General features: G+C 49.6%; 1 protein-coding gene across 1 annotated transcript in view; it reads left to right on the forward strand.

Moving 5' to 3' along the window:
* Window positions 1-25,706, forward strand: part of LOC138297005 (atypical kinase COQ8A, mitochondrial-like) — a 229,689-nt gene that overhangs the window by 113,869 nt on the left and 90,114 nt on the right. Inside the window, exon 4 of the mRNA XM_069236522.1 lies at window positions 23,626-23,692. Within this exon, the coding sequence (XP_069092623.1) occupies window positions 23,626-23,692 (67 nt within the window). The remainder of the gene's footprint in view (window positions 1-23,625; window positions 23,693-25,706) is intronic.

Below are 25,706 nucleotides of genomic sequence, written 5' to 3' on the forward strand. Positions count from 1 at the left end.
TTTTTTTCCCCCAACAAAACATCCTTACAGCCGCCTTGTTGCAGGCATTGATTAGTTAGATGAATCCAAAAGCCTTGCACCCCTCAACACCCAAACAGAATTGGAGTATTGATGAATTTGGCAATTGGATATTTTCATCAGCTAGCATGGCCCTTCGCCCCTTGAATGCACTGTGCCTTCGGAGCAGGTATACTCTGGACATGGCCAGCAAGATCCTGCTGACCTTCCTGGAAGACCTCAGGATCTTCCTTGACCACGGTTTACAGGATGCAGCACAATATGTACTACATGATGGCATGGACAAAACTGAATACATGGGTTGCGCTGTCTGCACCTGTTTAGTGCTTAGACGGCACATCTGGATGTAGGCAGCTGTATTTTCTGGGGACATCGAAGCATCCCTCATGGACATTTCTTTTGATGGATCTAGTCTTTTTAGTGAAAAGTCTGTGCCCTTTAGCAATTTAAAGTTAGTCACACCACAGTATGTTCCTTGCAGGTTTTTTCACTAGCCGATTAATTCTGCTAAAAGTATAGAAACTTTGGGGGGGGGGGCAGACCAGAGGCCTAGCTTATCTGATGTCTGCCTTCTCAGTTGGTGCAGCAGTTGGTCCGTCTTTTTTTACGGCAGAGGACATAGATGCAGTCAAAACCTTTCACTTGGTAGGGGCAGCGTTCACTACTTACTCCTCCATGTAGTCGTGGCTTGCACATAATTCAGATGGGTTTTGCAGATTGTTCAAAGGGCCTACACTCTAACTTGCATTTCGGTCTTCCACCTGCATTTCAGGATAGAGACATCGGGCTATACTTCAGTTCTAACTTTCTGAGAAAGGACAAGTTCAAATTTTTCACCCTGGCGCAGATCCTTTCTGTTGTGGATTATAAGTGTTGTCCTTGAATTTGAAAGACACATTTTCATATACCTGTCGTACAGTCTACCAAACCCGGTCTACTGTTCATGATGAGTTGGAACACTTCCAATTTGCTGTGCTGCCCTTTAGCCTTTCCTTGGCCCCTCAGGTGCTCACAAAAGTAATGACTGTGGGTGCAGCTTCTCTTCAGAGGGCTGGGATACATGTAGACTGGTATCTTGTTGACTGCCAGCACAAGGTGTTTGCTGCAGTCAATCTCGGACTACCTCCGGATGACTGCTGCCCCCTTGACCTCCATTGGTTTTTCATCAGTGCTCCTAGGTTCCACTTAAACGATAAGCATAAACTTTCCTTTATAGAGGCTAACCCGGATACAGTGACTTTCAAGGTCTTTCCACCACCACAGTAAGTCTGGGGTGCTCACAATAGGTTCTTATCACCTGGGGTGTCTGCTGAGGTGCCTTCCTAAAGGTACTGTTAGACCGATGGTGGCTTGAGATCCCTCCTGAGCGGAATAGGGCTACAGGTGGTCTAGTGTCTGGGGAGACGTCGCTTGTGCGCAGGCGGAGGAGCGGAACTGTCTGCTCCTGAGAGTGAAGGGACCTTATCAGCATTTCTCCAGGGGACTGAGTGGTGTGGGCACGAACGGGAGCCCAGGAAGAGTCTCCACTCAGCAGCCAACCATGGACAAAGAAAGGTCTGCATGCTCAAACCCAGCCAATACTATCAAAAAGTATACTATCCGACAGCACCTCCCGCAAAGAGTAACAAGGCAATCCAGTACAGGAGATTAGGAGACTGTGCTGCAGGATGAGGTGGAGCCCACACGAGCAGACTTATTGACAGCTATTCAGGGTGGTAGAACTGCCTTGTAGCATAAAATAGAGACTGTCTCATTAGATGTGAAGTTGTTGTGGACAGACTTGCGCAAAGTGGCGGACAAGATCACTACAGCAGAAAGCAACATAGCAGACCTGCAAGGGGAAATGCGACCCTGAAGAAACAAATTTCACAATTAACTATGACCGCCGAGGAGCTGGAGCGGAAGGCAGAGGACACAGAGGGTCGCTCCCGACATGGTAATATCAGAGTGCTAGGTTTCCCAGAGGTACTGGAGGGAAATTCGACACAACAGTTCCTGGAATCTTGGGTGCAAGAACAACTCAACTCTACCAACCAAGAAATGTGCTGCTACTGGGGAACTGGATGGTCGTGATATAGCCTTTCTGAACTATTATGCTCCTAACAATGATGACCCAACTTTTTTCCACTCCATGCAGGACCAGCTGATGTGGTAGGTAGATGGAACAGTAATGTGGCTTGGCGATTTTAATTGTATATTAGACGCTGATCTGGACAGAGCCCCTCAGAGGGTGGGCACCAAACCCCTAATGATCCAACATGCTGCGGAAAATAATGGAAAACATCGGATTGGCGGATATTTGGCGAACCAGACATCCGGACAGGCAGCTATACACGTTACTTGGCCACACACAATACATATAGTAGGTTGGACTGAATACTGATAGTGGGGTATCCGAGTCTGGAGGACTTAGAGGTGATGCACATGGCTCAATTTCTTTCAGACCACACCTCTGTTAGCTGTGTCCTGCGGTGGGGAGGTAGGGAAACTGGAGAGTCGAGCTTGGAGGATGTGTGTAGACATACTGGAAGAGGTAGTTGGTAGGAAGATTCTTTCAGTGGCACTGACTGACTACATGACGGTCAACTAGGGTAAAGCATTAGGCAGGGCAATGGAGTGGGAAGCCTTGAAAGCGGCGCTGAGGGGCCATTGCATGAGATTAACGTGTAGAGTGCGGAGACAGCTTCAGAGGCACCTCAGCAAAGAGGACGCGGCATTGGTCACGCTGCAGACTGGGAACCAGTTGCAACCAGATATGAAGCATAGGGAACTCACAGTGAAACATCGTGTAGCTATGGGACTTCCTGGACAAATATAAACTAAAGCAATACCGACAGACACTACACAGAGAAGGGGACAAATAAGATAGACCACTGGAATGGATACTGCATCGGAAGATGGGGTCAAGGTTATCACCAGAGCAGGGATGCTGGACACCTTTGGACAGCACCTTTGCTTATACACAGCAGACCCTAACTTAGTCCCAGAACTTTGTCCCATTCTCGGAAGGGCTAACCCTTCCACAACTGGCATAGTCAACAATTGAATCCCTAGATGCCTCTATGGATTTGGAAGAATTGCGGACAGCGCTCAAAATGCTAGTGAGGGGAAAGGTAGCGGGGAGATTGCTTTTTGCCCGAGTTTTACCAGACATTCTCAACGACACTCCAGCAGATACTCCTGGAGGTGTTCATGGAGGCATGAGAACGAGAGGTGTTACCGCTGACAATGCAGGAGGGGGAAATATGCATGTTCCTTAAGCCTGATGGTGATGAAGCTGACCCTTCTTATAGACCGCTCACCATGATAAATGCGAACATAGACGTCCTATGCAAGCTGCTTGCCAATCTGTTGGCATCCTAAATCTCTCAGCTGGTGCCAAGGACCAATGCAGATTCATTTCTTGTTGTAACACGGGCATGAATCTACTACATCTTACACATGTCCTGCACGAGGTGGAAGACCGTGGAGAGGGGCTGGCTTTGGTCTCTATAGACATGGAGAAGGCCTTTGACACAGTGGACTTGGGGATATTTACTTGAGGTGCTGAAGGAGATGAGGTTCGGCCTACAGTTCAGAGATTATGTGCGCCCGTTACATACAGAACCCACAGCGAGGGTGCCTGTGGGGTGGAGTTGGTCGGAGGTGTGGGGGGTGGGCTGGGGCACCCGGCAGGGTTGTCCACTTTGCCCCCTCCTGTTCACCCTGGCTATCGAGCCCCTGGCCGTTTGGGTCTGCTGTGACATGGGGGACAGAGGTATAAAGTTGGGTGACGTTAATCATATCTACGCTGATGATGCGCTGTTCTACATATCGACCCCACGTGGTGCACTGCCAAGGCTTTTGTGACTCCTGGTGGCATTTGGGGACATATCGGGTCTCCATTTAAACAAACATAAGTCACTCCTGTTTCCACTGGCGGCGTTAGCTACCACGTTGCTGCATCGTCTCCCGGGCCTCGACTTATGCTAGGTGACGACCAACTCCATGTATTTGGGGATGCAGGTGGCACAAACCGAAGTGCGGCAATTGCCTCTCAACATGGGCAGAGTAGTTGACTCACTGAGAAAGTCAGTAGCATTTTGGAACACTCTGCCGCTCTCGCTCATGGGCAGATTGGCTGTATCCAAGATGGTTCTACCGCCCAGGTATATGTAGACATTACAGAACTCCTTTTACCCTATACCACAGATGGTATTTAAACAATTGACCTCGGTACTCACATCATTGTTGTGGGAGGGACGTCTCAGTAGAGTGGCTCTGACTACACTGACCTGCTGTTACGCAGGCAGGGGATTAGAGGTGCAGATACTCGTTGTAGGAAGTTGGCTCTGTATGCACTATTTCAAAGTAAGGAATAGTATGCACAGAGTCCAAGGGTCCCCCTTAGAGGTAAAATAGTGGCAAAAAGAGATAATTCTAATGCTCTATTTTGTGGTAGTGTGGTCGAGCAGTAGGCTTATCAGAGGGTAGTGTTAAGCATTTGTTGTGTACACACACAGGCAATAAATGAGGAACACATATACTCAGACAATTCCAGGCCAATAGGTTTTTGTATAGAAAAATATATTTTCTTAGTTTATTTTAAGAACCACAGGTTCAAGATTTACAAGTAATACTTCAAATGAAAGGTATTTCAGGTAGGTACTTTAGGAACTTTGAGTTAGCAAAATAGCATATACAGTTTTCACATAAATGACATATAGCTATTTTAAAACTAGACACTGCAATTTTCAACAGTTCCTGGGGGAGGTAAGTGTTTGTTAGTTTTTGCAGGTAAGTAAACCACCTACGGGGTTCAAGTTTGGGTCCAAGGTAGCCCACCGTTAAGGGTTCAGAGCAACCCCAAAGTTATCACACCAGCAGCTCAGGGCCGGTCTGGTGCAGAGGTCAAAGTAGTGCCCAAAACGTATAGGCTTCAGTGGAGAAGGGGGTGCCCCGGTTCCAGTCTGCCAGCAGGTAAGTACCCGCGTCTTCGGAGGGCAGACCAGGGGGGTTTTGTAGGGCACCGGGGGGGGGGGGGGGACACAAGTCCACACAGAGTACACCCTCAGCGGCCAGGTGTGGTGTGCAAACAAGCGTCTGGTTTGTAATAGAAAGCAATGGGAGACCAAGGGGTCTCTTCAGCGATGCAGGGGGGGGGGGGGGAAGACTCCTCGGTGTAGCCACCACCTGGGCAAGGGAGATCAGATCCTTCAGGTCCTGGGGGCTGCAGGTGCAGTGTCCTTACCAGGCGTCTGGTTCTTAGAAGCAGGCAATGGCAGTCAGGGGGAGCCTCGGGATTCCCTCTGCAGGCGTCACTGTGGGGGCCCAGGGGGGTCAACTCTGGCTACTCACGGTCTCGCAGTCGCTGGGGAGTCCTCCCTGAAGTGATTGTTCTCCACAAGTCGAGCCGGGGGTGTTGGGTGCAGAGTGCCAAGTCTCACGCTTCCGGCGGGAAATGCGTGTTGTTTCAAAGTTGCTTATTGTTGCAAAGTTGCAGTCTTTGGTGAACAGAGCCGCTGTCCTCGGGAGTTCTTGGTCCTTCTAGATGCAGGGCAGTCCTCTGAGGCTTCAGAGGTCGCTGGTCCCTGTGGAAAGCGTCGCTGGAGCAGTGTCTTTAGAAGTGGGGAGACAGGCCGGTAGAACTCGGGCCAAAGCAGTTGGTGTCTCCGTCTTCTCTGCAGGGTTTTTCAGCTTAGCAGTCCTCTTCTTAGGTTGCAGGAATCTAGTTTCCTAGGTTCTGGGGAGCCCCTAAATACTGAATTTAGGGGTGTGTTTAGGTCTGGGAGGGCAGTAGCCAGTAACTACTGTCCTTGAGGGTTGCTACTCCCTCTTTGTGCCTCCTCCCTGAGGGGAGGGAGGGCACATCCCTATTCCTATTGGGGGAATCCTCCAAAATCAAGATAGAGGATTTCTAAAAGTCAGTCACCTCAGCTCAGGACACCTTAGGGGTTGTCCTGACTGGCCAGTAACTCCTCCTTGTTTTTCTCATTATCTCTCCTGGACTTGCTGCCAAAAGTGGGGGCTGTGTCCAGGGGGCAGGCATCTCCACTAGCTGGAGTGCCCTGGGGCATTGTAACACGGAGCCTGAGCCTTTGAGGCTTACTGCTAGGTGTTACAGTTCCTGCAGGGGGGAGGTGTGAAGCACCTCCACCCAGAGCAGGCTTTTGTTTCTGTCAGAGAGCACAAAGGCCCTCACCACATGGGGGTCAGAAACTCGTCTCTCAGCAGCAGGTTGGCACAGACCAGTCAGTCCTGCACTGAACAATTGGGTAAAATACAGGGGGCATCTCTAAGATGCCCTCTGTGTGCATTTTTTAATAAATGCAACACTGCCATCAGTGTGGGTTTATTATTCTGAGAAGTTTGATACTAAACTTCCTAGTATTCAGTGTAGCCATTATGGAGCTGTGGAGTTCGTGTTTGACAGACTCCCAGACGATATACTTTTTTTTTTTATAAAGAAATTTTATTAAATTTTGCATAGAACAATTATGAATACAGCACAACATGATGCCAACGGGCATCAAAACAATACAATAATGGTCAAGTCCTCGGTCCCTGCTGCTTTCATCACTAATGTTACTCACCATCCCCTCTTAAAGGCCCGCTACATCCTCCCATTTCCCCCATATCTTCTTGTGTTTGTGTAAGCAACCTCTGGCCTCGTACACAAGTCTCTCTCGCTGCGCACACCAATCCACTCCCCGTCTCCACTTAGTCAGTGCCGGAGCCACCCTGGCCTTCCAGTCTGCCATTATGTCCCTTTTGGCCACCAGACATGCCACCCCTAAGAAGGACCGATCTGCTCTTCGTAGCTCTGTATCTCCCATTACCCCGAGAAGGAGGGGCAATGGCGACCTCTTTACCTCCTTCTGTAGGGCCTCAGATATCTCTTGCACCACCCTTTCCCAATAGGCCATTATAATCGGGCATGTCCATACCATGTGGTAGAAATCCGCTGTATGATACCTGCAGCGGGGGCATTCCGCTGTGGGGCGGAGGCCTGCTTTATGTAACATGGCGGGTGTGAGGTATGCGGTGTGAAGGAAATAGGATTGTATTAAACGGAAGCGTGTGGCCATTGTTAGGGAGCGTGGGGCCATTAGTGCTTCTGTCCAGTCCGCTTCTTCCATGGGTCCCACCCAACTCTCCCACCTTTGGCGAAGCTCTCTCAGGGGTCCCCCAGTGGCGGTGATTAAGGAGCGGTAAATCTGAGAAACCCCTCCCCTTCCCAGGACTCCCATTAGTGCCTTGGCTTCCATGGGGCTGTGCTCCGGTATGGTGTCTCCTGTCTGCAGGTGAACTAGTAGGGCATGACGTAGTTGGAGATATCGATGGAATTGTGTTTTGTTTAAGGAATATTGTTTCTGGAGGTCTTGAAAAGATCGTATATGTGTCCCTCTCCAAATATCTCCCAGCGTGGAGATCCCTATGGTGTCCCATTTCTGGAAGCCCTCCAGACCTGCTACATGTATCAGCTGCTTCCCCTGCCATAGCGGGGTTTGTTGGGTTAGGCGCCCCCACCACCCCGTCACTTTCTGGGCTGTACGCCATCCCAGAAGTACCATTTTGGTCACATCTGGAGTATCCCGGGGTATCGGGCTCCCGTAGAGTATGTCAAGGATCTGTGGGTAGCCCATTGTCTGCAATTCTAGTTGGTATGCGGGGTCTGTCCATCCACCTCCCATCCAGTCATTAATTACAAGTATATGCATCGCTAGATAATAGTATTGAATATTCGACATGCCCAGTCCACCCTCATAAACATCCCTCTGACAGGTTTTTAGCGACAGTCTTGTACGTGAGCCACTCCATATGAATTGGCGTGCTAAAGAATCCATCTCCCTGAACCATCTCACGGGGAAGGGGTGTGGAAAATTATGCAGGAGGTATAAGATCCTGGGGAGAATCATCATCTTGTACAGCGCTATTCTACCAAGTAGATTCAGGGGGAGGGCCCTCCAGCGCAGAAGGTCGGTTTTGATTTTCTTTGATAGCGGCGTGACATTGAGTTCCCACGCTAGCTCGGGGAGAAGTGAGATATGTATCCCAAGATATTTAAAGCTGTTTCTCCGTATCGGGATATTCCGTTGCCAATCTATACAGTCGTGTGAGCGATGAAGGGGGATCAGTAAAGATTTGGCTGGGTTCAGGGTCAGCCCTGAGGCTTCCGCGAAAAGTCTAAGGATCTCTAGGACGCGTGGGCCGCTTTTGGATGGATTAGAGATATACAGGAGCACATCATCTGCGTACAAAGCCACTCTGTCTTCCGAACCAGAGGGCCAATGCCAGCCCTCGATCAGTGGGTTGCCTCTCATTAATATCGCCAGTGGCTCTATCACTAGTGCGAAGAGCAGGGGAGATAACTGGCATCCCTGTCGAGTCCCACGACCAATGGGGATTGGGTCGGAGACTACTCCGTTCACCCTGATTCGAGCCGTCGGGTTAGAGTATAGGAGTTTCACCAGTCCCCGGAATTTAGGTCCGAGCCCGTTTTTACATAGGACCTGATTGAGGAAGGACCAATCTACCGTATCAAAGGCTTTTTCGAAGTCGAGTAAAAGCAGTGCCAACTGCGTATGCGATAGCACTTTGCGGTGCGCCAAAGCAAGATGTAATCGTCTGATGCAGTGTCTTGTGCTACGAGTGGGCATAAAACCACACTGGTCAGGGTGCACCAGCGTGGGCATTACCTCCCTCAGTCTGGAAGCAAGGATCGAAAAGAGCACCTTGACTTCCACATTTAGGAGCGAGATAGGCCGGTACGCTGAACATTGTCGTGATGGGGGTTGAGTTTTGGGGATCACCACAATAGTGGCTTGATCAATCTCTGTTGGGAAGCGGCCTTGATTCTCTGCTTCTTCGTACATGTTGAGCAGGTGGGGACCCAGAATATCGCTACATTTGCTATAAAATTCCGCTGGAAAGCCGTCGGGGCCTGGTGTTTTGCCTGATGCCAGTCCCGATATTGCGCTGCAGACTTCCACAAGACCGATGGCCTCGTCCAGTCTGTCTCTCGCCTCTGGAGTTACCACGGGAAGGGTAATCTCATTTAGTAGGGGGGACTCTCTCACAACAGCAGGGCGTGGATGCCTGGCGTATAGACGGGCGTAGTAGGAGGCGAAGCTATGTGCGATTTCCACTGCTGTTTTGACAAGGGTGTCTGAGTCATCTAAGATCTCCGGTATAATACTGTTAGCCATGGGGCGGGTGGCCAGCCAATGCAGTAGTTTCCCGTTTTTATCCCCCCATCCATAAATTCGGCTTGCTGAGGCTCTCCACATGTGCTTGGCCGAATCTAGCATTATATGTTTAATATCTTCTCTTACCCTGGTCAGTTTCCTCATGGTCGTGGCCGATGCCAAGTTTATATGTTGGCATTCGAGTCCCCGGGCCTTGTTCTCTAGCTCGGTGATTTGGGAATTATGATCTCGTTCACGGGACCGAAGAATGCTTCTGGCATGTCCTCTAATAGTGGCCTTGCAAGCAGCCCATAGCATTCCTGGGGATCGAACCGAGCCTTCATTTAATTCGAAATATTGGTCGAGGTGCAACCTGATCTCTTGGGTGTACTCTGTATCTTGTAAGTGCCACGCTTCAAGCGCCACATAGGCCGTCTGGCAGGGTCTGCTCTACCCAGCCGGATCCGTATTGGCGCATGATCGGAGACCCCCCGTGGAAGAATCTCAGCTCCTGCTACTTTTAAGAAATCTAGGGCGGGCATGAATACCAGGTCTATTCTGGATTGCGTCTGGTGGGCTGCCGAGGTATGTGTGTATTGGCGCTCCCTGGGATGCCAGGTGCGCCACATCTCACACAAGCCAAGGCTCTCCGCCCAACTACTTAGGGCTGAGGCCCGCTTGGATCTATGTATGTTAGCTTCCCCAGAAATGTCCAGCCTTGGGTCAAGGACCGCGTTAGTCGCCTCCCAGCAGGGTAGTTCCTTGGGGTAATCCTGAGGTTACTCGGTGGAGCGAAAGTAGGAAGGAGTCGTGATTTGCCGGGGGCGCATAGGCGCACACCAAGTTTAGCGGTTGTCCGTGAAGAGTCCCCGTGACCACCATGAATCTACCTTGTGAGTCAGATTGCGTGGAAGTGATTACCATGGGCAGAGATCGGTGGAGCAGAATGGCCACTCCTCTAGAGCCTCTGGAAAACCCTGCATGATATACCCTATCGTATCCTCCTCTCGCAAGCATAGGGCATCTGGACCCAAGAAGATGGGTCTCTTGTAGTAGAACTACTGAGGGAGAATACCTGCGGAGGGTGTTAAATACTGCCGATCGTTTGATCTTGTCTAACAGGCCGTTTACATTCCAGGAGAGGACCTGGGTTACTGAGGACCAAGCGTGAGGTGTAACACTGTTGGGCATGTTTGGATGTGCGGGAGCAAGCCCAGGGATGACCGTTTCGGACATGACCGTAAAATTTTAAATCTACAAACCAGGCTAACCAACTTGTCGCCTCTTAAACCTAACTTGAACTTCCCCTCCCCCCTAAACTCCCCCCCTCCCCATACTCCCCCCCCCCCCCCCCCCCCCCCCTAGCTGGAGTGCCCTGGGGCATTGTAACACGGAGCCTGAGCCTTTGAGGCTTACTGCTAGGTGTTACAGTTCCTGCAGGGGGGAGGTGTGAAGCACCTCCACCCAGAGCAGGCTTTTGTTTCTGTCAGAGAGCACAAAGGCCCTCACCACATGGGGGTCAGAAACTCATCTCTCAGCAGCAGGTTGGCACAGACCAGTCAGTCCTGCACTGAACAATTGGGTAAAATACAGGGGGCATCTCTAAGATGCCCTCTGTGTGCATTTTTTAATAAATGCAACACTGCCATCAGTGTGGGTTTATTATTCTGAGAAGTTTGATACTAAACTTCCTAGTATTCAGTGTAGCCATTATGGAGCTGTGGAGTTCGTGTTTGACAGACTCCCAGACGATATACTTTTTTTTTTTATAAAGAAATTTTATTAAATTTTGCATAGAACAATTATGAATACAGCACAACATGATGCCAACGGGCATCAAAACAATACAATAATGGTCAAGTCCTCGGTCCCTGCTGCTTTTATCACTAATGTTACTCACCATCCCCTCTTAAAGGCCCGCTACATCCTCCCATTTCCCCCATATCTTCTTGTGTTTGTGTAAGCAACCTCTGGCCTCGTACACAAGTCTCTCTCGCTGCGCACACCAATCCACTCCCCGTCTCCACTTAGTCAGTGCCGGAGCCACCCTGGCCTTCCAGTCTGCCATTATGTCCCTTTTGGCCACCAGACATGCCACCCCTAAGAAGGACCGATCTGCTCTTCGTAGCTCTGTATCTCCCATTATCCCGAGAAGGAGGGGCAATGGCGACCTCTTTACCTCCTTCTGTAGGGCCTCAGATATCTCTTGCACCACCCTTTCCCAATAGGCCATTATAATCGGGCATGTCCATACCATGTGGTAGAAATCCGCTGTATGATACCTGCAGCGGGGGCATTCCGCTGTGGGGCGGAGGCCTGCTTTATGTAACATGGCGGGTGTGAGGTATGCGGTGTGAAGGAAATAGGATTGTATTAAACGGAAGCGTGTGGCCATTGTTAGGGAGCGTGGGGCCATTAGTGCTTCTGTCCAGTCCGCTTCTTCCATGGGTCCCACCCAACTCTCCCACCTTTGGCGAAGCTCTCTCAGGGGTCCCCCAGTGGCGGTGATTAAGGAGCGGTAAATCTGAGAAACCCCTCCCCTTCCCAGGACTCCCATTAGTGCCTTGGCTTCCATGGGGCTGTGCTCCGGTATGGTGTCTCCTGTCTGCAGGTGAACTAGTAGGGCATGACGTAGTTGGAGATATCGATGGAATTGTGTTTTGTTTAAGGAATATTGTTTCTGGAGGTCTTGAAAAGATCGTATATGTGTCCCTCTCCAAATATCTCCCAGCGTGGAGATCCCTATGGTGTCCCATTTCTGGAAGCCCTCCAGACCTGCTACATGTATCAGCTGCTTCCCCTGCCATAGCGGGGTTTGTTGGGTTAGGCGCCCCCACCACCCCGTCACTTTCTGGGCTGTACGCCATCCCAGAAGTACCATTTTGGTCACATCTGGAGTATCCCGGGGTATCGGGCTCCCGTAGAGTATGTCAAGGATCTGTGGGTAGCCCATTGTCTGCAATTCTAGTTGGTATGCGGGGTCTGTCCATCCACCTCCCATCCAGTCATTAATTACAAGTATATGCATCGCTAGATAATAGTATTGAATATTCGACATGCCCAGTCCACCCTCATAAACATCCCTCTGACAGGTTTTTAGCGACAGTCTTGTACGTGAGCCACTCCATATGAATTGGCGTGCTAAAGAATCCATCTCCCTGAACCATCTCACGGGGAAGGGGTGTGGAAAATTATGCAGGAGGTATAAGATCCTGGGGAGAATCATCATCTTGTACAGCGCTATTCTACCAAGTAGATTCAGGGGGAGGGCCCTCCAGCGCAGAAGGTCGGTTTTGATTTTCTTTGATAGCGGCGTGACATTGAGTTCCCACGCTAGCTCGGGGAGAAGTGAGATATGTATCCCAAGATATTTAAAGCTGTTTCTCCGTATCGGGATATTCCGTTGCCAATCTATACAGTCGTGTGAGCGATGAAGGGGGATCAGTAAAGATTTGGCTGGGTTCAGGGTCAGCCCTGAGGCTTCCGCGAAAAGTCTAAGGATCTCTAGGACGCGTGGGCCGCTTTTGGATGGATTAGAGATATACAGGAGCACATCATCTGCGTACAAAGCCACTCTGTCTTCCGAACCAGAGGGCCAATGCCAGCCCTCGATCAGTGGGTCGCCTCTCATTAATATCGCCAGTGGCTCTATCACTAGTGCGAAGAGCAGGGGAGATAACTGGCATCCCTGTCGAGTCCCACGACCAATGGGGATTGGGTCGGAGACTACTCCGTTCACCCTGATTCGAGCCGTCGGGTTAGAGTATAGGAGTTTCACCAGTCCCCGGAATTTAGGTCCGAGCCCGTTTTTACATAGGACCTGATTGAGGAAGGACCAATCTACCGTATCAAAGGCTTTTTCGAAGTCGAGTAAAAGCAGTGCCAACTGCGTATGCGATAGCACTTTGCGGTGCGCCAAAGCAAGATGTAATCGTCTGATGCAGTGTCTTGTGCTACGAGTGGGCATAAAACCACACTGGTCAGGGTGCACCAGCGTGGGCATTACCTCCCTCAGTCTGGAAGCAAGGATCGAAAAGAGCACCTTGACTTCCACATTTAGGAGCGAGATAGGCCGGTACGCTGAACATTGTCGTGATGGGGGTTGAGTTTTGGGGATCACCACAATAGTGGCTTGATCAATCTCTGTTGGGAAGCGGCCTTGATTCTCTGCTTCTTCGTACATGTTGAGCAGGTGGGGACCCAGAATATCGCTACATTTACTATAAAATTCCGCTGGAAAGCCGTCGGGGCCTGGTGTTTTGCCTGATGCCAGTCCCGATATTGCGCTGCAGACTTCCACAAGACCGATGGCCTCGTCCAGTCTGTCTCTCGCCTCTGGAGTTACCACGGGAAGGGTAATCTCATTTAGTAGGGGGGACTCTCTCTCTCTCTCTCTCTCTCTCACAACAGCAGGGCGTGGATGCCTGGCGTATAGACGGGCGTAGTAGGAGGCGAAGCTATGTGCGATTTCCACTGCTGTTTTGACAAGGGTGTCTGAGTCATCTAAGATCTCCGGTATAATACTGTTAGCCATGGGGCGGGTGGCCAGCCAATGCAGTAGTTTCCCGTTTTTATCCCCCCCATCCATAAATTCGGCTTGCTGAGGCTCTCCACATGTGCTTGGCCGAATCTAGCATTATATGTTTAATATCTTCTCTTACCCTGGTCAGTTTCCTCATGGTCGTGGCCGATACCAAGTTTATATGTTGGCATTCGAGTCCCCGGGCCTTGTTCTCTAGCTCGGTGATTTGGGAATTATGATCTCGTTCACGGGACCGAAGAATGCTTCTGGCATGTCCTCTAATAGTGGCCTTGCAAGCAGCCCATAGCATTCCTGGGGATCGAACCGAGCCTTCATTTAATTCGAAATATTGGTCGAGGTGCAACCTGATCTCTTGGGTGTACTCTGTATCTTGTAAGTGCCACGCTTCAAGCGCCACATAGGCCGTCTGGCAGGGTCTGCTCTACCCAGCCGGATCCGTATTGGCGCATGATCGGAGACCCCCCGTGGAAGAATCTCAGCTCCTGCTACTTTTAAGAAATCTAGGGCGGGCATGAATACCAGGTCTATTCTGGATTGCGTCTGGTGGGCTGCCGAGGTATGTGTGTATTGGCGCTCCCTGGGATGCCAGGTGCGCCACATCTCACACAAGCCAAGGCTCTCCGCCCAACTACTTAGGGCTGAGGCCCGCTTGGATCTATGTATGTTAGCTTCCCCAGAAATGTCCAGCCTTGGGTCAAGGACCGCGTTAGTCGCCTCCCAGCAGGGTAGTTCCTTGGGGTAATCCTGAGGTTACTCGGTGGAGCGAAAGTAGGAAGGAGTCGTGATTTGCCGGGGGCGCATAGGCGCACACCAAGTTTAGCGGTTGTCCGTGAAGAGTCCCCGTGACCACCATGAATCTACCTTGTGAGTCAGATTGCGTGGAAGTGATTACCATGGGCAGAGATCGGTGGAGCAGAATGGCCACTCCTCTAGAGCCTCTGGAAAACCCTGCATGATATACCCTATCGTATCCTCCTCTCGCAAGCATAGGGCATCTGGACCCAAGAAGATGGGTCTCTTGTAGTAGAACTACTGAGGGAGAATACCTGCGGAGGGTGTTAAATACTGCCGATCGTTTGATCTTGTCTAACAGGCCGTTTACATTCCAGGAGAGGACCTGGGTTACTGAGGACCAAGTGAGGTGTAACACTGTTGGGCATGTTTGGATGTGCGGGAGCAAGCCCAGGGATGACCGTTTCGGACATGACCGTAAAATTTTAAATCTACAAACCAGGCTAACCAACTTGTCGCCTCTTAAACCTAACTTGAACTTCCCCTCCCCCCCAAACTCCCCCCCTCCCCATACTCCCCCCCCCCCCCCCCCCCCCGGAAGCATCTGTCGCCCATGTACCCAACCAAAACCAGACAGCCAGTAAAACTGTCATTGGGGTGGAGTGGTGGACCCCTCCTTTCTTTCGGATCAATTGCAATTAGTAGTCACAAAACAAGCGTTCAACACCATACTCTAGGAAGCCTCCGGAGTCATCAATGTTAATCTCGCTAGGGGTCGCCTGAGAGGATCAGGCGAAGCCCGAATCCCCTTACGTCTCGCGCAGGGGTCCTACATCTCCTGTCAGCCGAGTACCGGAGACTGACTCAATCGCCCATCCTCGGCGGGTTGGGACGGTGTTCGGGCCACCGGAAGAGTCTCAATGTTAGATTTAGTCTGAGGACCAGAGTCCTGGGCTGCTTCGTTCTCTGCAGGAGCGATTGTGTCTTTCTGTCTGCCTCTCCGGGATCTGGTGCGCCGCCTGCTCCTCCGGGGCCCCTCTGATGGTGAGGGCCCGACATGTGGGGTTCTTCCAGTGGTCCCGGGGGGACCCTTTCGGGCTCCAATGCCCTCCTCCGTCAGCCAGTCCCAAGCCTCCTCCGGGGAATCAAAAAAGTAAGCTTTCCCAGTCATGAGGACTTTGAGGCGAGCGGGGAAAAGGAGCATGTACGAGAGCTGCATTGCCCTTAGTTTTTGCTTAACATGTTCGTACGACCTACGGCGGGTCTGGACTTCTCTGGTGTAGTCCGGGAAAATTAGGATTTTGTGGTTTTCCCACTGCGTACCATCTTGCCGCCTTGCTTCCCTGAGGATATTGTCTCTGTCCTTAAAGTTAAGGAATCGTGCGATCATCGGGCGCTTCGGACCGCCCGGAGGTGGGCGAGGCGCGAGCGCCCTGTGGGCTCTTTCAATTTCAAACGAGGGCGAGAGGGATTGGTCAGGCATCCAAGATTTGATCCACGTCTCCAGGAATTTGGCGGCCTTGTCATCCTCTATGCCCTCCGGGAAACCTATGAAGCGTAGGTTGTTGCGCCTGGCCCGGTTTTCCGCATCTTCTGCACGACGGTGAAGCTCGCCGGTTCGGGACTGCAGCTGGGCTACTTTGGCTTTGAGGTCAGACAAATCAGTTTCGGTTTGGGAGACTCGGGTTTCCACTTCCGTAATTCGGGTTACAGCATTTCTAAGGTCCTGTCTGATGAGGCCCATGTCCACTTGCACCTCACCAATTTTCGTTTCCACGGCTATCTGCGATGATTGAATAGCTTGGAGAATGGCACTCACCCCATCAGGGGTTGAACCCCCACCAGCCACTTCTCCCCCTCCTCGTTGGCCCGTCGCAGTCGTGAACTGGTCGATTTTTTTGTTGGGAGGGCGGAGGTTGTTTGTTCGTTTTATCCTTCCCCATCGTGGCACTTGAGGCGGGCGTCAGGTGGGGCCACACCTTCCTTAACGCGGTTTCAAGCCTGAGAATTTAGTGCGTTGTTAAGTACCATGGACTGTAGGTGGGTTCGCTGTGTCTGATCACGTAAGGACAGCCGGCAATGACACTGTTGGCCCCTTCTTTTCAGCTCCTTTTCTCGCTCTCTCCACCAGTTGGGGGGGATCCGTCCGAGACCCAGACCCAGGTCTCTCCACCTTAAGGGCTCTGCGCCTCCATTGTAGGCCTCGTGCCGTCGCGATCGCGCTCTCGATCTCTCAGGTCGTTCCGACCAGGGTCTAAAGTCAACCAAGCACGACCCGGAACCCAGGGTATCCACTTGCCTCAAGGTGTTGCCCTCCACCGCTCGGCTCGCAGTCCAGATTTTGCCGCAGTCCAGCTCGCGCTCCACCTGGGCTCAGGCCCGAGAGAGGCCGGTGCCAAGTCCCCAGGCCCCGGAGTCCCCTCTTGTTGCTGCAGGGACGGGGGGGGGGCGTCACCGCTCGTCTTCTCCTCCCCCCCCCCCCCCCCCCCCCCCCGGTCTTCGATTGACTTCCCTGCCCCCCCGGGCACCACTCCGCTTTTCACGCCTTCAAATTTAAATTCCCCCCAGCAGGGGGATCTCGGGGGCCAGGGCCTCCGCCACGGCCCCAGCGCAGCACCGCAAGCCGCCCAGGCGGTCAGGGAGGGCCCCCGGTCCTCCGGGTCACACTCGCGCCTCGTGCGCCAGTGCGGCGCCGCTCACACCGCGCCCCCCTCCACGACAGGAGGGCGGGGGACGGCGCCCCCGCGGCAGGGATCCACCTTCGGGGCGCGCCCCAGCTCTCTCCGGGCCTCTCGCCTCCAAATTTAAACTCCCCGCAGCAGGGGGATCTCGGGGGCCAGGGCCTCCGCCACGGCCCCAGCGCGGTACTGCAAGCCGCCGAGGCGGTCAGGGAGGGCTCCCGGTCCTCCGGGTCACACTCGCGCGCCGGTGCGGCGCCGCTCACCCCGCGTCCTCCTCCACGACAGGAGTGGGGGGTGTGTCCGCCGGCGCCCCCGCGGCAGGGAACCACTTTCGGGGCACGCCCCCAGCTCTCACCGGGCCTCTCGCCACCTCTCAGCCCGCGGCAGTCAACTTCGTCGGGCCCCCAAGCCCACCTCAGATCCGCCGGGTGCATCTCGCAGCGGCCGCCATCTTGAGCTCCTCTTCACGGGAGCATCCGGGTCGCCGTATGAGGGCTTTCCATCGATTCGCCCCAACAAACTTCTCTACGGGTCCCCGGGACACCGGGGCGCCATGTACAGCGTTTTTCCACCACAGTGGTTAAGGGCGGATGACGGAGGGGTTCAGAGCACTCTCGGAGTGCGACTGCCATCTTGACGCCCGAAGCCACGCCCGACGATATACTCTTATGGCTACCCTGCACTTACAATGTCTAAGGTTTTGCTTAGACACTGTAGGGGCATAGTGCTCATGCACCTATGCCCTCACCTGTGGTATAGTGCACCCTGCCTTAGGGCTGTAAGGCCTGTTAGAGGGGTGGCTTACCTATGCCATAGGCAGTGTGAGGTTGGCATGGCACCCTGAGGGGAGTGCCATGTCGACTTAGTAATTTTCTCCCCACCAGCACACACAAGCTGGCAAGCAGTGTGTCTGTGCTGAGTGAGGGGTCCCTAGGGTGGCATAAGATATGCTGCAGCCCTTAGAGACCTTCCCTGGCATCAGGGCCCTTGGTACCAGGGGTACCAGTTACCTGGGACTTACCTGGGTGCCAGGGTTGTGCCAATTGTGGAGACAATGGTACATTTTAGGTGAAAGAATACTGGTGCTGGGGCCTGGTTAGCAGGGTCCCAGCACACTTCTCAGTCAAGTCAGTATCAGGCAAAAAGTGGGGGATAATTGCAACATGGAGCCATTTCCTTACACTCGACCCTCCCTATAATGCTGCTCACCTGTAGCATGCAGTGGTTCACAAAGGATGACGAATGGGAAAAGCGGTTGGTCACAGGTTTGGTGACAGTGGAACACTTCCCAATAACATTAATGGAAGGGGCTGGAGCAGAAGGAAGGACCCCCATATGTAATTTGCTACACTGCAATGATCTGGCAGGGGTATGTGGAAGTGTTATTGCAGACAGCTCCCTTTCATTGAGAACTATCCCTTTGGATACTAGCATCAATACGCCAGATGAGGACCAACGTGTCATTTCATTCCTGCAGGGATAGGGGATATACACAGTTGGGAGACCAATACCCAGGTGAATACTTGATTACGTTTTAGAAAGCATGTGACACTTTTAGCCTAGGCCCTGGACCTTTTCACGCAGGACTGGTGGAAATTGCCAAACAAATCTGGCCCACGTACCCCACTACACCACAGACCTTGCGAACGCTAGACGTCCTACTTGTATGTGGATGGGGGTCGTCATTTGATTGCACAATTTTATAAAGTGGTGAGAGAGAGAGAGAGAGAGAGAGAGAGAGAGAGAGGACACATTGGGACCGCCAGTCAAGGCGCGAGCTTCATGGGGGTTAGATCTGGGTTCCCCATTAGAGGATAGCGAATGGTCCAGCATATGTGGGCGCACATACAGTCTTGTGCAATGCCCGATTTAGGTTAACAAATTATAATTTTCTGCATAGAACATCTGACCCCCCCGGGGACTTCATCGCATCCCTCCAACAAGACCTGATACGTGTCCCTGTTGCAGGGTGGGAGGGGCAGGCTTCATGCATCTGGCATGAGAGTGCCGGTTGGTACATGACTTCTGGGTACAGGTAGTGACAGAAGTCCAGAGGACCACAAGCATCCCGATAGACTACACGCCTCTGCAAAGCCTATTGGGGGCATGTCAAAAGACCAAAACGTCACATAATGAACTACAAATTCCTACAACTGGCACTGGAGTTGGCAAGGCGCAGAGTGGCCATTACTTGGATGGGGCAGTGCGCGCCCGCGATTGTAAATTGGTGCAGCGAAGTGGGGGAATGGGCGTTGGCCGAGGAGACTTGTATGAAGAAAAACAGGCGGGATGAAAAATTGGGAGCTGTGCGTGCTGGAGGGCATTGTGTGACTCCTTCATGAGACCATGTGCAGGCGTGGAGTCTTCAGAGTGAAAATGATTCTGCATGACCCGGGGGTGAAACACACCAAAGAGGGAATAGAACTGCGCCCCTGATGTAAGTGGGATGTTCTGGATATAAGTAGAATGTGGGGGTTTTCTCTGACATATGGAGTCAACTGATTACATTCCTGAAGGATGAAGCATTGTTAAAGAGACTAAACATGCTATGTGAAGAAATATGTATGCCACTGCTACTGTTTGTTTTATCTTGAAAATGAAAAAAGGTTTAAAAAATAGGAGGTCGAGTCTTTCCTTTATCTAAACAGCTAGGCGTCCTAGAAGGACACTCACTGTGGTTATTGGCAAAGTGAGTGTGTGTTGGGCCCCAAAAGCACCAGGGAGGGTACACAATGGCATAGTTGACCGAGGTCAACTTGTGAATCAGAGGCATAGCAGAGATGCTACCAGCTAACAGTTCCATCGTCTCTAGTCAGTGCAGTAACCCTACAGTGCTTTAAATTGTAGAGCAGGTACTCATGATACCACACCACGTTCTTGTTATTGAAAAGTGCAGGTATGTCCCCATGAAAAGCATTACTCAAGTGCTAAGAAGTGCTGGTAAACTGTGTGTGCAGCTAAGATTAAAAAAAAAAAAAAAAACTTTCTTGTGGCATGGTATAATGACATAGTATAATTTGCACCCTACAGCAACTGCTCAAAATGTTAAACTGTAAGATATAGGGACCTCCTTTAATTTTTGTAAACGTTTCAACACTACGCCTTCAGAATTGCTTTATAATCTTCATTGTCTTTTTTCACCAAATTATTTTTTTTAAAAAGAATTATTGCTAGTTTTGTTCATTCGCAAGGTCAAATTTGGCCTAAAGTTTTATGCTCCACCAATTGTTGTCCAGATGCCTGAAGAGTCTCTCTATCAGGAGAATATGCCACCCGCTTCAGTTGAAGCTGTCCCGCTTCACCCCCACACGGAGGAGCCAAGTGAAAATACAAGGAGACTGTCCGGCTTGTCCCTTCGATGCGTTCTAGCCCCCCACCTTGACCATTGAGTTTGCACTTCGGTGCCTGCTGCTGTGTTTTTGGCTGGCCTACAGCAAAATCACGTTCCCTGCAGTTACCTACTTGAACTACCCCAAATAAGCAGAAAAGTTTTAACCAAAAGAGACCTACACCTCCGGTGTATCAGAACACTGTGTCACTGTACTGAGAAACGCATTAACACTTATGTTCAAGGAACCACGACCTTTTTAAGAGTCTGCATCTGCAAGCATTGGTACTAGCATCTCATCCCCCTATAAGAAGAGTGGACATAATCTAATTGCCTGTCTAGAGGCTTAAACAACTAACAAAGAAGTGCATTAGAGATTGAATTCCACCCTGCCCCAAATTTTTGGAACTCGCATTGTATAGCCAGAAAATATATCTGCAAATGAATTTGCTAATTGATATTGCCTGCGTATTACTGCTTCCCACTGAATTTCTTAGCCACAATTATCTCCTATTGCTGATGATGGTTACTATTTCTTCTCTTTACACGTGGAGTTTTAAATTTGTTCTCCAATTGTTGCACCATCATACTGTATTATGCAAATGAAGAGCATGTACTAAACATACTGCTGTTTTATGATTTGATGGTGGAAGTTTTTCCTAACCTAAAAAAGTAGTTTTTACAATTCAGTATGTATGTTTCTTAAGAAATTGGTTTAGTGTACCTGAAAACAGTACATACCTGAATACATTTCTAAATTGCAGCATAAGATATATTTTCATTCTTCCAGCACTTTCAAAAGTCATCAGGTGCCCCTTTTGTGTGATGGCAGTCTCTCCAGGAGAGCAACTGGGATTCCATGCGCAATTAGACAGATCTCCAGTACACATTCCTTACTTACCAATTTTACCACTTGTTCTGATGAAAATCAGGGTAGACCGGGCCAAAGTCATTTTTATAGCCCTGGGGTTGGGCCTGGAGGATGTGATACCCAGACCTTGAACCTGGTCATCTACCCTCCCATTTGGCTGCCTCTTCTGAAGTGTCTCCTGTTGCTACAACAGGGGAGTGTCGTACATCTTAATCTCTGCAGCCTGCATACACCCCATGCATGGAGATTAACTGACGACAGCCGAATTATTTTAATAAATGGATTTCATTGAAAGACACCTTGCTTCAGGGATGAGAGCTATCTCAAGGTAGCAAATCAAAGCTACTGGATGAAGTTTGAGGTGTGTGACCCATCATCTACATCTTCTGTAGGACAAACTCCCTGAAGTATTATTTGTTTTTGACTTAAGCTTAGCTGGCTCTTACAGTGGGCACAGTTAAGGGTTCCATATAAGCAATTTTGGCTTTGTGTGCCAGATCAGCCTTCCCTTTTTAAGTCATGTGTTGCGATGTGCTTTCTGAAAGGTGTGACTCTTGTTTGCTCCAAACTGGTTATGTCCGAGTTGCACCTCAATGTGGTCCTCAAATTCTTCATATGTACACCATTTGAGCTGATGCATGGCTGTACCCTACAGCTTCTGACAATCGGAGCTGCTTTTCTCATTGCAGTCACTTCTGTGCACTGCGGGAGTCAACTGTAGGTGCAGTCAGTGCAACTTCCTTACAGCAGTTTATTACAGACAAATTGGTGCCAGGGAGTCTGGCTGCTTTCCTGCCAAAAGTGTAGTTGTCCTTTCATGTGGAACAGTTGATTACTCTACCAGCATTCTTTGCTTTGCCACACCCCTTGAAAGACGAGCCGCTTGAGCGTTGAGCTTTTATATAAACCGTACAGTGGACCAAAGTGTGGACAACCTCTTTGTTTGTTAAGCTGGGACCAAGGAAGGCAGAGTGGACAAGAAGAGGTTTCTGTTGCACTGGATTCGCTTTATTTTTATTTTTAAATTAAGTTTATTTGTGCGTTTGCCAGAAAAGGTCTCCCTGAAGGATTGCAAGCTCATTCTACCAGAGTCAGACCTGTAACCACTGCACTGGCAAAGAGAGTCCCTGTCCTGGACATGTGCTTGTCTGCAACATAAACATCTGTGCATACATTCACAAAGCACTACTGCCTTGACAGTCAAGTCCAGTGCGGGGTGTCTTTCCTGCTCGCTCCTACAAGGTGTCCTGGCTTGAGTCCACTACTGAGACCCGCCACCTTTCAGAGGAATAATTGTATCTAATCTAAAGGTGGGGACTCTATGGTTAGAAGTATCCAGCAGGTTACTTAGTTTCAGTAGCATTCTTTCTAGAGGGAACTTTAACTGAAGGTGCCTCACTACTCTCTTCCTCCCCTTTCTATGGAGTGCACAAGGTCCCAAATTACTGTCACCTACAGTTTGTTTACAATAATCCACGTCTGAGGAGACCGAATGAGAAAACCTAAGAAACTGATGCCACTGCACAGGGCTGGTAGACACAAGAAGAGGTTTGTATTGGAGTAAATTGGAGGATTGGAGTAAGACTGCACTGAACTGTATTTTTAGCCAGAAATCAGGCAGTTTTGGTTTGTCTTTTGTGTCTTACTGATATGTTGTATGTTACACATTCTTTGAAGTAGGTTTTCACACATCAGGTGCTAAGTGCATTACGTAACAGGCTTTTGCGTGATTTTGATGAATTATAATGGGTTCTATCAAATGATTTTCTAGATTTCGAGTGTCTTAATTTATGTGTTCACTGTTGTATTGACGTATGTAGCATTTTTCCCTAATACAAACCTCTTCTTGTGTATACTACCTTGATGTACCCGGTTGTAATAAGGTCACTAGTGTACACCCCTGTTGTTGACGGTACCGCACAGGGGTGGGGCATATAACCGGCATCACTGTCAGTTCTGGGACAGTATGAAATTACTGTGGAGCCATGCGGCACCACCTGTTGGCGCTCAGGAGTCAGTGCTGGTAGAATTTTCTGTATCAAGTCTGGCACCTGCGATATTCTAAAGGCGAGGAATCTGTGGGTAGAGTATCCACAAAAAAAATAGCGGCACCAGAGGTAAATAACTTGCTCTTCTCCTTAAAAAATAAATTATAGAAGTTTTGCTAAAAAATTTGTTTAAGAGCACATGTTTATTAGACCAAAGTGAATATACACAGCTTTTATGAAACTTTTGAACTTGCCTTAATTAAAACTTTCAAAAACGTGTTCTTATTTTTCTTGCAGCTTAGTGAAAGAGCACGTGAGCGAAAGGTACCTGTTACACGGATTGGAAGATTAGCTAATTTTGGAGGTAACGTTTTATGCATATCTCACACATTTCTTTAAATAATCTTTAGCAATTTGTCTGTTTTTTTACAAAGATCAATTTTGTTCCTTGGCTATAAAGCCATACTTGGCACAAAATGTATGCTTATATGGACATTTGTGTCACTTTGTGTTGTATCATATCTTAATTTTATTGGTTAAAGCGCCGTTGTTACTACCTTAGTGTGGTAGACCTAAGGTGTCTATCTGTGTGGTTTAAACAAGACTAGCTGTCCCTCGGACAGCTCATGCCTACTGCCAGGACGGTTCATTTCTGTAAGTTTCCGACCGCTAGGCCAAGCTTGGCTTAACCACCATGCTTTACTGTGTCCTATAGTATAGGATCTGTTTTCCCTCTACTTTGGCCATAAGTTGAATAACACTGGAGTATGTGATGGTGTCTACTTTTAAATTTTTGATCCATGCCTCTAGGCCCATGTGAATAAGGCAATGAAAATACTCTCTCGTCTTCTCCTGACATGTTGACATAGTTTTTGCTCCATTAATTGCATTGGCCAGACTGAGCATTTTATCATAGTTTCACCCAGGTATTCAGAATTGAAGTTTTATCATTTAAAGTCAAATTGACACATTTCAGAGGGAAAACCGTATACACTTTACTACATGAACTCCATTGTTTGACTTGACCCAAAGAGATGATTTTCTGTTGCCTGGAACAGATTTTGTGCTTGAGCTGCTTCACAGTAACTTACAATAGATGCCACTTGACCGGAACACTGTGCTTCTTGTGCCCACCAGGTTGGGCCTATTTCTTGCTTCCTTAATCCCCACCACCTCCATCACAGGACAAAGGCTGCAGCGCATAGCAGCAGTATCGGCGATCCATATACCTGATTTGGCTCGCTGTTGGCCATATTTTGGCTTCAGTGTAAAGGAAACTGAGTACCTCTGCCAATCATGTGACCCTCTTAAAGCTACCACCCAGGGCTTCCCACCTGGTTATCATTACAAAGAGCAAACCATATCTGTTTGAGCCCATTCGGAGCAGGAATGGCTGTGGGGTCTGAAAGTATGCCTGAATCGCCTAACTGCAAAATGTGAGTAATAGGTCTCAGGCCTCCTGTCTGATACCTGTGCATACCATCTAAATGCAGATCTATCCGACAACGTGCTAATCATTTAACATGATACTACACACCCATGCTGAAAACCTGTGCCGCCACGTAGGTGCAGGCCCTGCATTTCTGTCGGTTTAAAACGGCAGGTCCGCCATCCAGCAAGCCTAAGGCATGCATAACTTTCTTGCAGACAAAAACCAAGACCTCCTGCTGCCCCACCAAATCCTAGTTCACTCCGTCCTTCTATACATATTAAGTTTTTACAAGCATTACATAAACCAACCCGGTAGATAGCTCATAGCTCTTTGGCAAGCACAGGCATGAACCAGCTTACCAGTTCTGGGCTGAGAAACACTTACATTATGACCCATGCATCTCACTCAGTTTACTTGGAGATGGTGTGTGGCATGGAAGAATGCCAGAAACTGCTGTGCATATCTATTGTGCATTCTGACACAACCAGATGTACGTACCAAACCTACATTGTAATTTTTAAATATAGCTTGTAAGCCAATTTTAGTTCAGAACGAATTGAACAAAATGATTGCAGAAATCCGTATAATCATAGTGATAGTGTTAGCAGAAAATCAGAATGGTCAACAGATTGTAAGTGGTGCATTTCTAATAATACCTATATGTCTAATCTCATAACCATCAAAAGTATTGACATAATGAGGGTCTAATTCGACAGGAACAATTCACATACGTACCTCATTTTTTAAAAATTGTTTGTATTGTGGTTTTTCAAACATTCCCTAACGTAGATTGTACGATAAGACAGTTTTCATTCTCGCAATGCGTATAGTTATCAGTGTGGTCAGGAGACACAACTATTTGCATGTATTAACATAGGAGAAATCAGTCAATCTATTCCAATTGGAATACCAGGAATTATTAACATCCCTCTAACATATCCGTCCT

This window comes from Pleurodeles waltl, chromosome 5 (assembly GCF_031143425.1).
Source record: "Pleurodeles waltl isolate 20211129_DDA chromosome 5, aPleWal1.hap1.20221129, whole genome shotgun sequence".
In the NCBI taxonomy this organism is placed as follows: domain Eukaryota; kingdom Metazoa; phylum Chordata; class Amphibia; order Caudata; family Salamandridae; genus Pleurodeles; species Pleurodeles waltl.